This window comes from Aethalodelphis obliquidens, unplaced genomic scaffold (genome assembly GCF_003676395.1).
Source record: "Aethalodelphis obliquidens isolate GAN/ISIS:26980383/991018 unplaced genomic scaffold, ASM367639v1 scaffold100, whole genome shotgun sequence".
Lineage (NCBI taxonomy): Eukaryota > Metazoa > Chordata > Mammalia > Artiodactyla > Delphinidae > Aethalodelphis > Aethalodelphis obliquidens.
Genome location: NW_020838044.1, coordinates 1,650,687 through 1,668,686, shown reverse-complemented (window position 1 = coordinate 1,668,686; position 18,000 = coordinate 1,650,687). Strand labels below are relative to the sequence as shown.

Sequence of the window (18,000 nt, the reverse complement as noted above, 5' to 3'; positions counted from 1 at the left end):
GAAGAATCATCTCAATCTGAGTTAGTCCAAAATCACAGACTGTCAATCCCTCTTGTTTTACAGACAAGGAGCCTAAAGCCTATAGGGGCACAATGGCTTTCCCAAGTTCACCTAGCCAGTAAGTGGCAAAGCTCAAGTGCCCTATCTCCCAGTCCTGTGTTCTTTGCACCGTACCACCCTGCCTGTATTTTTTTTAATGGCAAACAAATTGCTTATTATCCTAGGTCTTCTTGGGATATGGGGATAAATATGAGAAGAGCAATCCCTCCCAAGCTTCTTGCCCCAAATAAGGATGAACTGTCTATGGGCACCCCTGGCCCTATTTTTTACAGGTTTTTAAAATCTTATCTGATGCTGTGAGGAGGAGGAATTCAAGTAGCATGTGGCCAAATGATGGGAGAAGCTAGACGGGATGAGAGAGCAGTAGGTAATCAGCATGGGCAGCAACTAAGAATGAGTGTCAGCATTCAGGTTAACTTTATCAGACCATAACCATGATCTCCTCTGTTCTGAACTGACGCTTCCACAAGCCAGAAGCCCTCTCCTCTACAACACTCCTAGCTATGTGGGACCTGGATGTGGCCAAGGGTGGTGTGGGCTTCCCTTTAGCTTTGTACTCCTCACCTAAATCCTGGCACAACCAGAGTGAGGATCATGAAGTCATTGTCTGAGGCTCCAACAGCTGTATAAATGTGATCACCAGCCACCTCCCAGCCTGGAAAAGGAGAGGGAAGAGTTAATGCCCAGTGGTCTTGGGTGCAGGGCAAATGTGCACCCAGATGACACTCTGGAAGAGAGAGAACACCGTCCTTTGAGGCATTCAGAATCACCGCCAAACAAACCATGTTACTTCTCTGGCTACTTTGGTCAAAGTCTCTGAAACTCTCAGAGCACGGCCTTTGGAGTATGTACACATTGTTTCTAGTTCTGTTTCTGTCTCTAAAACAAAGGCTTGGCAGAATATATATTATATGCCCATGGGCAGTGGAGCATGCAGGGGAGTGCATGGCACGATTAGCTCATTTTTCTCCAGACATCCCTATTATGAAGAAACGTGAGGTGGGAAGAGCCCCTGTGGCAGTGCATCGAGCTGAAAGCTCACAGTCAGGAGGGAGGCAGTTACCTGTCATGCCCTTGTACTCAAAGTTGATCCCACTGAGGACGGTCGTTTCCATGTTTGTGGGCAGCGTGTTCCACCATTTGTATTCGAATCCCACGGCAGGTTCGGTCCCCGCTGGGCAGTGGCTACAATCTGGGGGAGCCGTAAGATCCACGCATTCAGCAGGAAGGCCACAGCCACCCTTACTGGAGCTGCTGTCACACAGACAAGTGGCAACAGGGGTGGGCAGCCCAACAAGAGGTGGTGCTGAGCACCGTTGCACAGTGACATCAAGCTGACTTGAAAGCATTCTGACAATGTTATTTAACAAACTCAGGGTGTAAACACTGACCCTTCATTATCATATTCCAATTAGGCTACTGGCCCATCAAATTATTCATTTTAAAGCTTAAACATATCCTCTGGTCTGGTACATATAGTTAATATTGTTTGTCACATTGTTATCCTCAAATGCCTTCACATTCATAGGTATACAAAACCCCCCAACTCCCTTTTTGCAGAGTGGCTTACAAATCCTGATTGTGTCAATGTGGCCATCCCAGCTCCCTAAACCTTCTAGGTAGTGTCCCTGCCACATGCTGGAAGCCTCTGATGTGAGGATTGGGTCCCTTCAGGCCTGAGTCACATTCAAAGTTGGAATGAGGAGGAAGGTCGGCAGTTCTCAAGTATGACTCGGACCTACAGACAGGGCCCACCCTGACCTCTCTTCTCCTGAGTATAGACCTCAGAGGTGGCCTGGCCCTTCCTGCCTCCCTTGGAAAGACAGAGCCCGTGTTCAGCTGACACTGGGAGTGCCCACGTGGCCCACCCATGTGGGTGGCGTGGGAAGGGACGCGAGGCAGGGAGTGGGGTGGGGGAGGGGTTACCGGAGCCATTGGAATAAGAGCCATAAGGGCAGGGCTCGCAGGTGCTGCTGTTGGTCTTGAAGAAACCAGGGTTGCAGGGTGGGCAGCGGGTCTTCACGCCAGAGGCGGGCAGCTTCACTGCCCCCTCCAGGTCCTCACTGCAGATTTTCGGCTGGGCCCATTTGTACATGAGCTGTGTCTGCAGAAACAAAGCACGACTCAGCCTTCCTGCGTGGGATTATCTTCAGGAATTTACCTTGAGAGTGGGGGGATTCTGGGCTCCAGTGAAAGCTCCACCACGGTGGGGCACTTTGTTTTGGTCACCGATATACCCCAGGCCCGTCGCCTAGCGCCTGGTACATGGTCATGCTCAATAAATATCTGCTGAATGCATGTTGACTGAATGAAGAGGGATAGACCTAATGAGGACTCGTGTGTCGGATGGAATGGGGGGACCAGTTGCCTCCAGAGAAAGCTCTGATTCCAGTGTAGAATCTTATTCCTACCAATGTCACAGGAAAAGCCGCCGGTGAAAATCCCAGAACACGAAAAGGCATGGAGTAGAGGTGGCTTATGTAACCTCTGGGGAGAAGAGAGGTTGGCTGAGGTGCCCCAGTTTGTCTTCCAAGTGTTTTCTTTGCTTTTTCACTTATTCAGTAGGCATCTATAGCAAGTCTAATAGATCTATGTGACTCAGAGACGAAGGACGTGGCCCCTGCCCTCAAGGAGCTCACCGTCTAGCAAGGGCACCAAGCATATAATAACAATCCCCATGGGGGTATGGACACTACGTTCTCTGGGACATCCAGGCAAGAGGAACGATGTTGGTTAAAGAACACAAACTTCCAGTTATAAGATCAGTAAGTTCTGGGTATCTAAGGTACAGGTGATTAGAGTTAATAATACTGTATTATACACTTGAGAGCTGCTGAGAGAGTAGATATTAAACATTCTCACCACAGAAAAGAAATGGTAATTATGTGACCTGATGGAGCTGTTAGCTAGCTCTATGGTGGTCATCATCTTGCAGTATGTAAGTGTATAAAATCAATACATTGTACACCTTAAACTTACACGATGTTATGTGTCGGTTATATCTCAAAAAAACCAGGGGAAAAAGGCAAGAGGAACGGCCAGCCACCAAGTCAGTGAACAAGAGAAGCATTGTATCTGTCACTTATTAGGGTCGTCCCTAGTCTTTTGATGGAGAAATTGGATAGAGAAGAGGAGATGAATTACAGGAGGGCTTGGTGAATCAGGGGTGAGGTTGGGCAGTGTGAAGCTTCCCGTGTGGCCCTCGGGCAAGTCAGAAACAAAAGGATTGCATTGAGGTGATGATGCAAATGCTCTGTGTAGCATACCATACATGTGAAAAGGTGGGTGAATAAAGCATCGGTCCATTTTATTAAGGATAAGAAATGACAGGGTCTTAAAAGGGTCCCGTGCTGCCTGCATTGAAGGTGAGCCCTGAGACAGACAACTCTTCTCCCTGCTCAGCTCAGCCTTTCTCCCTGTGAAGAGCAGCCAGTGACCAGAGACCTGGACTAGTGCTCTAAACTTATCTCAGCTGGCTTGTCTCCTTGAGTCTCATAGAGAGAAAGGTCTGGGGAGCTGGTAGACTGACTTAGGCCATCTCCTGGAGCAGCACACTCAGCAGCCCTAGGGGATCGGCCATCCTGGTCCCTGAGAAAGCACTGAGGCACAGCAAAGGCCATAATAGGAGTCCCTTGATTTTAAAATACAGCTTAGAAAACAAAATCCCAAGCAGAACCAGTGTGGGCCCGAGGGCTGAGGCTTCTGTAAAGCACTCCTGGTGACTGCATATCCCTGGGCACTCCTCACCGTGTATACTCCAGGGCTCCTCCCTGAGCTGTGCTTTGGCGGGGCTGCAAGGTGCGAGCACTGGCTCTGGCCCCACTCAGCATCTAAGGACCCTCAAGGTGATCAGGGGAGGGCAGGCACCCAGGCTTGCAGGCATCAGAGCACACTACGGATCTAGAATGCCTTGGTCTAAGCCGGGAGGGGAAAGAGTGGGGCAGAAGGAAGCAAAGACAGCCACAATCGGCCACATGTGATGCCCTGGAGGGAGAAGAGGGGCAGGATTGTCCTCATTTAATCAGTGGGTCAACTGAGGCCAAGGAAATGACAGTAATTTTTACAAGGTCCTGCAGAACACCAGACACTACAGAACGGGGTCTAAGGTGCAACTGACAAGATATGTCATTTCGCCTGGCTGCTAGGGAAGGGGATTTTGCTCGAAACATGAGGGTGGGGTGGGGCAGTGCGGGGGCAGTAAGAGATGACTATAGAAACAATCACCGTAAAGGATTGGACTTTATCCCATGCTTAATTAGCAAAAAGAGGATTTGGCCAGCGAGCCAGCCAGGAAACATTTATACATCCTAATAGCCAAGCATATGCTTAGCGCTGAATGATGCAGAATTCCCCACTCCTATTTCCTGAGAGGCTCTGATTTAGGGATATAGGCAGCAGTTCATTCAGAATGTCTAATCTGAGACAGATCCCTCCACTTGTGCCCTTGAGCCCTCCCTGCTCATTTACTGTTGTTCCTCGAAGTCATCCGGCACACACCTGCCCCCTCTACACCTGCTGTGTGCCCCCTGCCTGGAGAGCTCCCCTTCACCTCACTCAGATCTCTGCTCAAATGTCACCTCCTCAGAGAGGTCATCCTTACCCTCTCTAAAATAGCCCTGTCATTCTTTATCTCCCAATCCTGTTTTATGTTTTTCTTCCTACCACATACCACTATCAGACGTATTACTATACACCCATTTGTTGTCTGTCTGTTGTCTCTCCCTCCACTTGCTCCCCAACAGGAATTAAGCTCCACGAGAGTACACGTTCCCTTGGTTTTGTGAGCTGCTGCACACCTAGCGCCCAGCACGGTGGCTGGTTGTACATGTGAACAAATGACCTCCTCTGAAATGCCTTCCCTGCTCGCCACCCCCCATCCTGGTCAGTCCTCTTCTGGGTTCCCCCAGTGCCCTGCACACCGTCAGGCTCATCTTCCTTGTCCCTGCCCTCCCCCACAGGACTGTGAGCCTCTGAGGGCAGGAGCCCTTCTCGCTCAGCTCTGATTCCCCAGCTGGAGCACAGTGCCAGGCACAACAGCTGATGCTCAAAAAATGCCTGTTGACTCAATGGCAGAGCAGACTACAAAGGAAAGTCTTTCTGAGGCAGAAAGCCTGGGGGCAAAGAGGGAGCCAGCAGAGACGCAACAAGTCAGGCCATTCTCCAGTGAGCCAGGAAGTAGGAATCATCCTCTTTGCCAGCCCACAAGAGCAGCGCCGAGGGGACAAGTCTGATGAGTTCCGTGAAGAGATAAGTACTCGTGGACAGGCAGCCATTGCCCCGGGGGTGAAGCAAATGGAAGAAACCGAGGAAAAGAAAATGAAGGTGTTTTTCGAAACAGAGCCTATGTGAATAAGCAGCAGAACAAATGTGGCAAAAACAGCTTCTGACCTGAAAATAAATGAGGTCATCTCGTTTTACTTCCCCACTGGCCCCAGGGTCACTGCAGAGGGCTGTGGGGTTTTCTGGGGTGCCAGCTTCACTGGCCGCTGGAGGTCCGGATCTGGCAAAGCCCAAGGAGCAGGCAAAGGGGCCCCATGACCGTACTACCCACCTCTCCACTGGCATCACAGGCCGTGTGAGTGTAGAAGTAATCTTTGTCTGTGCAGGCTGGCCGCACTCTGCAGGTGGAGGATCCTTTTTCTAAATGGCAGATGCAAGGACAAATATTTGAAGTTAAAAAAGCAGAGCTCTTGACCACTTGCTTACGATGCTATAACGCCCAAGACCTTGGGGCGAGGCACAACACAGACATTGCAGAAAGTAGACAGTCCTGCACACCCACCTTCCCTTTGCCTGAGCAGCAACATTTTCGGTCCCTAAATCCCTGCTCAGATACACCCTTTGCGCCTCTCCCTGGTGCTGATGAGAAACCACTGGGCCTGCCCTATGGAGCAGGGCATGGAGAGGTGGACTGGCCAAAGGACCAGCAAGGAGGGAGGTAGCCAGAAGGAGCATCTTGCAGGTTTACCACCAATTCCCTGGAACTCGCCATCTTCCAGGTGCCTCAGAACCCTGACTGTGCAGGTGTTTTTTCTACTCCTGAAGGGTTGAAGCAAAACATAGGAAAGCTAGGACAGTGCTTCATCCTCTTACTCCAATTCTGTCTCTGAATTGTCTCTTAATATACGCCTAGAATGAAGGGCTTCCACCTCTGTATTTCCCCTTCTCCATGCAACGATCCGGCTGCGCCAGGTCTTAGTTGTGGCATGTTTAATTGCAGCATGCGAGCTTCTTAGTTGCAGAATGCAAACTCGTAGTTGTGGCATGAGAACTTGTAGTTGTGGCATGAGAACTCGTAGTTGCGGCATGAGAACTCATAGTTGTGGCATGCATGTGGGCTCTAGTTCCGCGACCAGGGATCGAACCCAGACCCCCAGCATTGGGAGTGTGGAGTCTTATCCACTGCACCACCAGGCAAGCCCTTCTATATATTCTTCTTATATCTAGGTTAGTTCTGCTTTAACCCTATGAACCCCTGGATAGCAAGAACTATTTCAACGAATCCCTCTTTAAAGCAATGGATTTCATCTTTTTTGAATTACAAACCCTTTTGAGAATTTGAAAAAAAGACCTGTTTCCTGTATCCTGTAAAATATACATACTCCATGCAAATAATTTTTTTTTAATTTCCAGGAGATCTACTTTCTCCAGAATAAAACCCATTGCTTTACAGAGTGCCAGTACAATACTGCTTACTACTACTGTCACCACTATTTCTAATGTGACTACTGTGTTACCTGCAGCTAAGCAGGTGACAATGGTGAGACCTCTTCTCTCTATTACCTGACAGGCAGTTTGGTAGAATGGAATGAGATTTTTAAGTCAGACAGATCTGGGTTTGGATCCTGCTTAATCATTTAGTAGCTGCATCACTTTCGGCAAGTTACTTAACCTCTCTGAGCCTTTGTGCTCTCACCTGTAGAGCAGGAAGAATAACATCTTCTTACTGGAGCTGGCACATACCTGACACATTGTAAGTAAGAATTTGCTAAGTGCTGGTAACTATTATCACCTGGGTTTGTGGGAATTATTTTTATTTGGTAGCTGTCATGGGATTTTTAATAAGGATTAGAAGTCCCCTTTCTCTTCCAGTTAAGGCTTATTTCTCAACTGGTCCCTTCTTCTTCCCAAGGCACCAAATGAGTTGCTAGATCGGAGAATCTCCTAGTTACCGCCTTGTTGGCCTGCATTGGGGAGTTCCCTCAATCACACATTTCCATGCCTCTTCTGTCCCCATCTTAATTAGCCTGGGCAAGAGGGAACTACTGGCTGAGAAACAGCTGGGGTCTTCTCAGCTCATTTACTTGGTTAACAAACAAAGGCCTATTTCAACATAGAGGGATCCAGGGACTCCTGGTTTTGACAGACTTGGCCAGGAGAAATTTGGGGGGAGATGCTGAAAATAAGCCAGTTCCCAGGCCCTTGCATACTAGATCTAGCAAATTGCAAGTTACGTGTTAGAAAGTGCATTCCACACAGGGACCTCTCTCTGCTTGTCAAATATTTGTTCAACCTGACACCCCAGCTCTGGGTTTCAGCAAAAAGGGTCCAGCTGTTTACACACTGACAACTTCTAAACTGGTTTTAATAAATGATTAACGCAAATGCTGAGCCAGACCTCACTTTCCCAGCTCAGGTTTCATCAAGGTGTTGAAACTGGAGACTAGTCACGTTCGAAGGATTGGCCTAGATATTTGTTGAGAAAATGAAAAGTGATGCCTGTAGGACTGGCCCTGGGTAAAACTGTTTGTAGATAAAGTTTATCTTGGGGGCTCCACCTGCTCTTTCTGCACCTTCCTCCTCCTTTCCGTATCTTCCCCCTGCCTCCGGAAATACAACCTTCTCGTTGTGATCCTTTTTATCCAAGGAAAACATTTCCCCTGAAGATTTCAGTACCGAATGAACCCAATGCCCAGCTCCGACACCACCACAGACTCTGGGCAAATCCCTTAACCTCTGTGAGCTTCTCCTAATTCATTTGTAAATCGGGAAATCACCCCTTCACTATGCTACGAGTAATGAGAAAATGTTTTGTAAACTGTAAAGTACTGTACAAGTGACTTATTATTGTTACCTATGCCCAGAGTGGTTTCACACCACAAGAAGACTGCTGGGACAGGCCTTAATGTAAATGAATAAATAAAATCAGTGCTTACTACATGCCAGACACTGTTCTAAATCTTTACCTGTTTTAATCCGTGCACACAATGATGCTATGAGGTAGATACAATTATTGTCATTCCCATTCTAGAGATGAGAAAACTGAGGCACAGACAAGTGATTTGCCCAAGGTGGCGCAGCTAGGAAGTGGTGGAGCAAGTATTTGAACCTCAGTGACTTTGTTCTGGAGTCCATGCCCTTAAACCCTGTGCTGTTCTATTAGGAAATGAATCCCTAGTATTAAACATAACACAAAGGAATTAATCCTAATCATCAAATTTAATCTCTCAATGAGAAAGATGCTTTCAGTCAAGCCTTTGTCCCTGACATCCTCATGCGCATGAGCTCCTCGTTAGTCTAGGTCCTGGATACGGGCAATGGCACCTGATGCAAAATCTTTTGACTGTAGCTTCTGCCTCCAGCTCTTCCTTTCCTCATCCATTTTCCAAATGGCAACCAGAATGGTCTTTCAAAGGCACAAGCCAGATCATGTCATTCCCAGTTTTACATTCTTTAATGGCTTCAAACGCTGATAGGATCAAATCCCAATTCTGTAGCAATGGCACAGAAGGGTTTAACAGTAATCTGTTCCCTGCCCACCTCTTAGCCTTGGATGCTAATTCTAAGTAAACTCCAGCAATGCTGAGTTACTCCCGGATCCCTGAGCCTTCTGGCCTTGGCTCACACTTCTTCCAGAATATCCTGCCCCCATCAAATCACCAACTCATCTTTCAAGATAGCTTATCTTTCAAGACCACAGCTAGTGCAGCCTTTCCTCCCTCCCCAGAGAGGACTGACCACTTCCCCCTTTTGCTTCCACCGCACACTACACTCAGTACTCCTATCCTAGCACCTCCTGTACCGTGGAGTTATTACACTTGGTGTTTCTATAACCACATTTCCACTTTTGACACAAGCTGGAGGGCAGCACCAGCTGTAACCTTAGCATCAAGTCCAAGCCCTGGCACCCAGTGGCCACTCAGAATATATTTACAAATGAATGACTAAATGGTCACAGGGCCTCCTGCCACTCCCTTTATGTACATTCCATCATAGGCTCTCATCAGACTCTCTCTGCATTTTCCCAGTCTCCCACTGACCCTGTATTCTGGAACAATCAAGTCCCAAAGAAATGTGATACTCTTTGTATCCCAAGCTGAACATATTCTTCATAGTAAAATCTCACTTTCCATTTAAAGAGGTGGATGGAGAAATCAGTGGCAAAAGGAGAATAGACTCCCAAGAATTCAGACTCCCAAACTAATACCTTCCTAACCGCTCTCTGGATAGAAATCAATTTACATAGCATTGATCAAAACACTCTGTAGGCAGTTCTTCTAGAACCACCTTGCCATTTAAACCCTGTACCGCAGCGGGGCTGGAAAGGGAGCTGGAGAAAAAGACTAACAAAGGCCGCTATTGATAGAGCAGGGAAGAGGAATACGAAATTCAAGTGGAAAAACGGGAATTTAGACTTATAGGTAAAAACTTCCCCCAAGATCTAAAAATCTATGTTCTTGCTGAAAGCTACACTCATTTGGCAAGATCTGTGTAGATAAAGAGAACTTCTATTTTAGGAATGGTGTAGAAATAAGCAGCTCACAAGGTCAGTGGCGGGTCTCGGCTGAGCAAACACGTACTGTGATGCCTGTGTGAAGGGTGGGTGTGTCTGTGTAGGGATGGGCGTGTCTGATTAAGAGAGGGCCTTGAGCCGGGTTTGTATATAGTTCTGTGTAAAAAAGGAAAAATGGAATAGTTATGGGCATTTGCAGGGGAAGGGAGGGGACTCTTTCTCTCTCCCTACCTGTTTGTTTCAGAACCTGTCTTGGAGATTGGTTGCTGTGCCAGTCATTGCACTGTCTAAGCACAGGGCCCTCTGGGGACACTACCCATCTTATATCAGAGCCCTGGTGCTGTCGAGATCCTCTCAAATAACCAGGTCCCGTTCTCAAAGTTGGGCTGTTTTAGGAAATTATCCAGGGACTGCAGAAATAGGCTGCTTCCCACTGTCCTCTTATTTTCCCTTAGAGCAGTGGTTTTCCAACTGTGTTCCAAGGATCCCTGGATTTCCTGACAAGGCCTGCTTTGAATTCAATGGATGCTTTGAATTCAGTGGATGAAAGATTATAGCTTCTTGCTATCAAAATGTTTTGAGTAACAATACGACCTCATGGGGCTTCCCTGGTGGCACAGTGGTTGAGACTCTGCCTGCCAATGCAGGGGACACGGGTTCGAGCCCTGGTCTGGGAAGGTCCCACATGCCGCGGAGCAACTAGGCCCGTGAGCCACAACTACTGAGCCTGCGCATCTGGAGCTTGTGCTCTGCAACAAGAGAGGCCACGATAGTGAGAGGCCCGCGCACCGCGATGAAGAGTGGTCCCCGCTCGCCGCAACTAGAGAAAGCCCTCACACAGAAACGAAGACCCAATACAGCCAAAAATAAAATAAATAAATAAATAAAATTAAAAAAAAAAAAACAATATGACTTCATGGCTCTTCTAAATTAACTTTGATAATAATTGTTATAAATTAAAATGTATAAATTTATGCCTCTTTTATCTACTGTATATATTATTTATAATTCCAATCTTAATTAAGGTTTCATTAAAAAACGATTGCAACCCCTTTCCATAGCTTTCCTAATTCCTCTAATTCTGAGCTGCTTTTGCTTTTTGCCGTGGTGCCCTGCACTTTTTGCTATCTAATACACTATATAATTTACTATATATTTATTATTTAGTTATTATAGTTATTATGTATGCCATTTACATTCCAGAATGTAAATTCCATGAAGACAGGGACCCTTGTCTATTTTCTTCACTGAAGTATTCCAAACACCTAGAGTAAAGGCCTGGCAGATAGTAGAGGCCTGATAAATACTTACTGAATGATTTCATTTCAAGAGTGATTGGCGGATTAGGTGGGCTCTTCCAGGGCCCAGAAAGCAAGTGCTTAAGAAGAATTGTCTTCAGCTTGGCCAAAAGGATGGTTCCACTTCCTGTCTGTCCCTGTGTATATGTTGGTACCCCCCCCACCAAACTCTTCCCGCCCTCAGAAACATCACCTGAATATTTGTCAGGGTCACACTGGTGGCAAGAAGTCTCTCCCTTATTGGAATAAGAGTTAGCTGGGCAAAGTTTGCAGCAAGAGGAACCCTTCTGGTCTGCGTATGTGCCTGGTTTGCAGGGGAAGCATTCTGAAGTGTAGGCCACTCCTAGGGAGGACGAACAACATAGGAAAGCAAGAATTGAGCCTAGAGACTGAACGACCTGAGGACTAACCCACACCCTCCCTGCTGAAGTCAGCATCAGACCCCAGACCCAACCCCATTCTCTGTTCTCTGTACCTGTTATGGCGATGTTTCTCACCAGCACAGGCTTAGAAACTTTGGACCACACTGAGAAAGCTGTGGTTCTCCAGTAGAGGACGTTATTGCCTCGATTTAGTTCGACCTAAAAACCACAAACAGGAGTTAGTTCAGTCACAGAGACAGGTATTGCTAATCCATTGCATTAGCCTCCTGTTGGGATCCCCCCTCTTGCAGTCTGCATGGCAGTGCCTATTCTGCTCCTCTCCCTCAACTTCCTCAGTGTTGCCCTTCCTCCCAGCTCCTCTCTCCTTCTTATTTTCTTTTTATAAATTTATTATTTATTTTTGGCTGCATCGGGTCTTCGTTGCTGTGTACGGGCTTTCTCTAGTTGCGGTGAGCAGGGGCTACTCTTCGTTGTGGTGCGCGGGCTTCTCATTGCGGTGGCTTCTCTTGTTGCACAGCACGGACTGTAGGCGTGCGGGCTTCAGTAGCTGTGGCTCACGGGCTCTAGAGCGCAGGCTCAGTAGTTGCGGCGCACGAGCTCAGTTGCCCCATGGCATGTGGGATCTTCCCGGACCAGGGATTGAACCCGGTGCCCTGCATTGGCAGGTGGATTCTTAACCACTGCGTCACCAGGGGAGCCCTCCTCTCTCCTTCTAAGGCTCCTCTTACAACCCTCTCATGCCCTCTCCCACTTCTCCTTCAGTCACATATACCATGAGCATTTCTATGTTGAGACCAATGAAGGGACCTGAGGGTACTGACAACAGGGTGGCTGAAACTCCCTCATTCTTCTCTGGTTGTATTTATCCATGCCCCAGCCCCAGAAGACTGGGCCTTTAAAGCCGGAAAGCTGCTGGTCCTTGGGGTCAAGCCAGAGGAGCAAGTCAGTTCACATCCACATTATGTCAACTCAAGAGGGGAGAAACTATAGCATCCTCATGTTGTCAGACAACTGCCCTCTAGGGAGAGAAGAGTGGAGGCCCAGATGGGGAGGACGCACTCTTTGGAGGAAAGGCCCTTGGTCCCTTTTCTGGAATCTCCAGGGAGAAGGCTGTTCTGATACTCACACTGTGCAATTCCCATCCTTTCTCTGTGGTTTTCATCCACCTCGAGTCATCTGCATTGGGCTGGCACTGGTCATTCTGAACCTGAGGCAGCAGGAATTTGAGATCAGGGTCTCTCAGCTTTCTAAGGAAACGAATTGCTTACCCCATGATGCCCCAGCCCTTCAGAGGGCCCTTCTTATGGGAGAAGGACTGAGTTCAGAAGTCATGAGATTTGAAGTATGGCAGGAGCTAGTTACACACACAAGATGTCAGTACGTGGACACTAAAGAAATTATGTGTTAACTCAGAGCTGTTACGTGCTGTTTTCATGTCTGAACAGGGCAGAACACCTACGAATCTCCCAGACTCTATCTACTCTTCCCCCCAGGGTCCTTTGACTTCTGCCTTTCTCTTTGCCTTTTGAAGCCTCAGCTCACTTTGACCACAGTTCTCTCCAGAGGGAAGACAACTGTGAAAACTTCCCGAGCAGGACTATGCGTGTGATTCCTGTAAATGAATGTGAGCCTCGGAGGGCCTTTACCTCCCACCTTCCCCCTCAGCCAGGGGCTTACAAAAAACTCGAAGATGATGCTGGAGTCTGGGTAGTAGTATTCAAAGTTAACAGTGCCAGACTGCTTCAGGTTCACGGCGTACATCAGCGTGGCCGTGCACTCATCCGTGTTGGAGGAGATATAGTCACCCAGAGGAACCCACTTGGACCTGTGAGGGAACAGGAGCCAAGTTCACAGTCAGGAGCCCAGCCCACCAGAGCTTGTGCGATATGCAAGTCTCATGTCCTGCTAGGTCTCTGCAGAATTCCAGACTTGTGATTCACAAGTGGAAGCTTACACCTGAAAATGCTCAGTGAAGAATGACCTCCAAGTCAAGGAGCCTGGCGGTACAGCCAAGAGGAGGACAGGTAGGTGTACCTCCACATTATGCAGAGCTATCCAGAAGATAGACGGCAGGTAAGGTTGTGGATAGGGGGAGGTAGATAATATTTATTGGTTGCTTACTAGCTCCCAGATGATGAACTACATATGCTACATTCATGATTCCTTTCTATCAGTAAGAGGAAATGCAATTTTGTCCCCATTTAAGGGATGACACAACGGAGGCTTTTTGAGTGCCTTGCCCAGTATAACACAGCCAGCAAGTGACAGGGCTGAGATTCAAACCCAGGTTTGCCAAACTCAAAGCTCTCAAAGAAAGTTAGTAGATAAAGCTATTCTTCAGAACTCAGAAGTCCATCCAATCTAATCCACCCATTTTTTTGGTTTTGGTTTTTGTTTTGAAATGTCCACTTTTAGATGCTACTAGGACCTGGTTTTTATGGGAAGAGGGAAGGGAGAAGGCATGTTGATTTTGTTTTCTAAATACCTCTACTGTGTCTACTCTACCCAAGGGCTCTTCCTTCTCCTCCCCGCATGTCCCTCAGCTCTGAATCAGCCCCAACTCGCCTCCCTGCATCCAGTCCTGCTTCCTCCAATCCCTTCTCCACAGTGTGGCTGGAGAGAGACTCCAGAACAAAAATCTGATCCTGTCACTTCCCTGCTTGAAACTCTGACTCCCTGTTGCCCTTAGGATGGGGTACGAACTCCTCACCCACTCTCTATGCTCCAGCCCTACAGCATTTCTTTCAATTCTTCTGCCAAACTTTCTCTCACCTCTGGGTCTTCCCACACACTGTTCTCTCTTCCTGGAACAAACTTCCTCCTCCCTCCATCTATTTAATTCCTACTCGTGTCTTAGAGCAAACGTCACCTAATCTGAGAAGTCCTCCTTGACTCCTTTACCTGCCTCTGCTACGTGTGCCCTCAGCTCTCACAGTTCCCTTTCTCATAATCACAGTCCTCCTGTATTTCATTTAAACATGTTATGAAATATTTAAGACCCGCCACGCTGCTTATGAAATGCAACACAGCAGAAGTGTTGGTGTACCCCTGGCTAATCTCAACCCCCTCCGCATCACACACACCTTTCCCCACTGTCAAGTAATCACTTTCCTGAATTTGGTGCTTGACGTCCCCATGTGGTTCTCTGCCCTTCACTAATTATGTATGTATTTCTAAACAATACACTGTATGACAGCATTTTGCACGTTTTTATATCTTACGTGCTCACGGATTCTGAAACTTGCTTTTTTTCCCTCAACACGTATAATGATTGTGGGATTCCTCCATATCTATAGTCACACGTGAATAACAGCTCTTCTTTCACTTTTACCAGTATATAAGATTGCTTTCTGTGGTTCGCCCATATTTATTCATGCATTACTTGTTGACGGACATCTAGATTGTTTCCAGTTTTTTGCTATTGTGCGCACTCTTGTTAGGAACATTCTCGCACGTCTCCTTCTAGGCATATTTGAGTGGAAAGTCTGGGGGTAGAACTGCTGGGTCACAGGGTATGTGAACCTCCAACTTTACCAGCTATGGCCACGTTGTGCTCCAGAGTGGCTGCCGGCAGCTACACCCACCCGCAGCGAAAGACAGCTGTTCTGGCTCCACAACCCGCCCCCCCTCCCACATCTGGAACGATCAGACGTTAAAATTGTTGCCAATATGATACGGTAGGACAGAGTGTCTCAGTGGGCTTTAAATCTTAGTTCCTTAACTATAAGTGAGGTTGAGCATCTTTTCTTAGTTTATTTGCAGTTTGGCTTCCTCTTCGGGTCATACTTGAATTCTTCTTGAATTGCTTGTCTTCCTGCCTGGCTCATCGATGCTGTGAGGGCAGAGACCAAACTTAACTTGCTCACTTCTGTGTCCCTAGCGCTAAGCCCTGGACCTGGCACATAAGAGGGACTCAGGGCATTAAACAGCTGAATGTGGGAAATGGGTGATCAAAGACAATCCCACTATTTCACTGCTGTGCCTGAGACCAGCCCAGGTCTCCAGTGATTAATAATGGTCAGTTCAGGGGACCTCAGATTAGTCCACTGTTTTCCCCCTGTGTTTGTCAGAATAACATGGTACTTCCAGCTCTTCAACAGTTAGTGTTATTCTCAAATGGAAGCATATCCAAAATACCTAAGCTGAGCTCATCCAAGATACCCAGCTAACCTAACGGTACTGATTTCTCCTTGTTAAAAGAGACAGCACTTAAAGCTGATGTGCTCCACAGCATCAGCTATAAATAACTCCTGAAGGTGGATGAATAATTCAAAGGATGCCATAAGTGGATTTCATTTGCAAAATGCGTCACAATTCTGACTTTTGTCAGAGCTGTCCCCGGTGAAGATCGTTTCACGTTCAATGTTAACATGTCTTGATTGATTTCTAATGCCAGGCATCGCTCCGAATCTTTACAAGTATCATTTCGTTTCATCCTTACCACGGCCTCTAAGAAGAGTACTATTTTTATCACTGGTTCTTAGAATGAGGACACCAAGGCATGGAAGAGATTAGGAACCTGCCCCCGGTCATTTAGCTGTGATCTGCTTATACCTGCTTTGTTTTGCCGTGGCCCTGGGGAAAAGGGAGGCAAGTTTTCAAAGAGGAATTCTCACATGGTGGCCACCCAGACACACTGCCGAGCTCACACTGGGTAGCACTGTTTATAAATTCAGGTTAGAAAGAAGAAACTGTACAGGAAAGCTTAGAGGCTTCCAAAGTTTGAGACCCTTTTTAATGCTTTCTCTCATTCTTGTTTCACCTTCACAGTATTTGGTGTTCTGTTCTTCTCCGTGAACGTACAGCATCCTTTCCACGACTCCCTTTTCACTCTTATTCCCTTTTGCTTATCCCAGTTTTGGATCTGAGGACTGTTTCCATCACTTTAGTCCTGAGACATTTACCCAGGAACCAAGGATGACCCCCTGAAGGCTCAGGAACCTGCCATGGAAACTCCATTCAGTTGGCCTGTTGTGTTTTCAATTATTTATTTTGTGTCTGCTTTGTGCCAGGTGTTAGATACTGGAGACACAGCAAAGCACAAGACAGCCCTGACCCCCTCCCTCTTGGAGCTTGCATTCTATTTCTAGTGGAGGAGACAGAAACTTATCACGCAGTTAATAACATAGTAATAACTATGGTAAGTGCCATAAGGAGAAATACAAGATGATGTATGTGTGTGTAACAGGGGCCTGTGGGGTCAGGGATGGCTTCTTTGAGGCAGTCACTTTTAGGCAGAGACCCCAGGGTGAAGCAGGAGTCAGTTGGGGGAAGAGTTGGAGAAGAGTGTGTTAAAGGCGCCAGGAGGGCGGGAGCATGGTGGCCAGCTGGCTGGAGCTCTATAAGCAGGAGGAGAGGCACTGGAGAGAGGCTGGAAGAAGGGGCAGGGGGCAGAGGCCCTGCAGGCTGTGACAACGTATTGGATTTTATTCCAGTGGGAATCCACAGAATCCAGAGTTTTGAGCAGCAACGTACTGTGATTGGGCTTGTGTTTAAGAAGATCAGTCTGGCTGCTGAGGGGACGGTGGCCTGCAGGAAGCTGGGGGTGGAAGCGGAGACCAGCTGGGAGGCGCTAGAGGCAGAGCAGGTGGGAGGCGCCACTGGCGGGGGTTAGTTTGGGGGCAGTGGGCTTGGATTCAGGTAAATACACAGTCGAGCAGGAAAGCCAGACACTTGGTGACGTGATAGCCGCTGTTATTGCCTTTCTGGGGCACGGTGGGGAAATCACAAACCCTCTCTAGGTGGCCATTTCCTCTCCATCTCTCCTTTCTCCCCCTCCCGGGAATGTCGTGGGATGCCTTAAGATCCAGGCCCTGAAGCAGTCTGTGCTGTGGAAACATCCGGCCTCGCTGAGAGAGAATGATTTCTGGACTTTCACTGCTTCCCCAGACAGGGAGAAAACCCTGCTTGCACACGCGTGGCGACTGACCGACTGAGCCAGGCCTGTGCCTTGTCCAGGGTCAGTCACGTTCTCTGTTAGGACTAAAATGGGGGTTGATTGTCTTGAACCCACACATGCCCTCTCCTTCCAGCTTGAATCCTCTCCAGCTTTATCTCTGCTGCCAACATTGTCATGCTAATGATTTTGACTCACAATATTGAACTCTGAAACAACATTAAAATTGGACTGTTAGAGGCCTCCTGCCTGGCTCACACAATGGTGCTTCTAGGAGATTTAAGTATAGGAATGGGAGACATTGTTCCCAACTTTAGAAATCCAGGTGTAATACAATTAATCCTTTTTTTTATCATTTTGATTGCTGGGTATAAGAGAAACTTTCATGTACTTTTCTCCTGTATTCTTTGTCAATATTTAACAGAGAGCAGTGGACGATTACCTTTTACATCTATGCATCCCCCAACTTTTCCTCTCTAGGACTGGATATTGCCTTGCGTGCACTAAATGTTATTTGAAGGTGGCAGCATGGGGCAGTGGAAAGCTTGGACCGGGTGTGAATTCCAGTCTCCCCAGTTGTAAGTTAGGTAATGAAGGACAAGTCACTGACTCTCACTGAGCCTCCAGTTC

At 47.5% G+C, this 18,000-nt stretch overlaps 1 protein-coding gene across 4 annotated transcripts in view; it reads right to left on the bottom strand.

The window, feature by feature from the left end:
• Window positions 1–18,000, bottom strand: part of ELAPOR1 (endosome-lysosome associated apoptosis and autophagy regulator 1) — a 69,071-nt gene that overhangs the window by 12,674 nt on the left and 38,397 nt on the right. For 2 of the 4 annotated variants that reach the window (XM_027096240.1, XM_027096243.1), the window contains 8 exons: window positions 13,152–13,299; window positions 12,601–12,681; window positions 11,567–11,672; window positions 11,285–11,434; window positions 5,612–5,700; window positions 1,987–2,164; window positions 1,124–1,252; window positions 625–715 (listed from right to left, as the gene is read on the bottom strand). In XM_027096240.1, coding sequence (XP_026952041.1) covers window positions 625–715; window positions 1,124–1,252; window positions 1,987–2,164; window positions 5,612–5,700; window positions 11,285–11,434; window positions 11,567–11,672; window positions 12,601–12,681; window positions 13,152–13,299 — 972 coding nt within the window. The remainder of the gene's footprint in view (window positions 1–624; window positions 716–1,123; window positions 1,253–1,986; window positions 2,165–5,611; window positions 5,701–11,284; window positions 11,435–11,566; window positions 11,673–12,600; window positions 12,682–13,151; window positions 13,300–18,000) is intronic. The other 2 variants (XM_027096241.1, XM_027096242.1) reach the window with 2 other exon arrangements.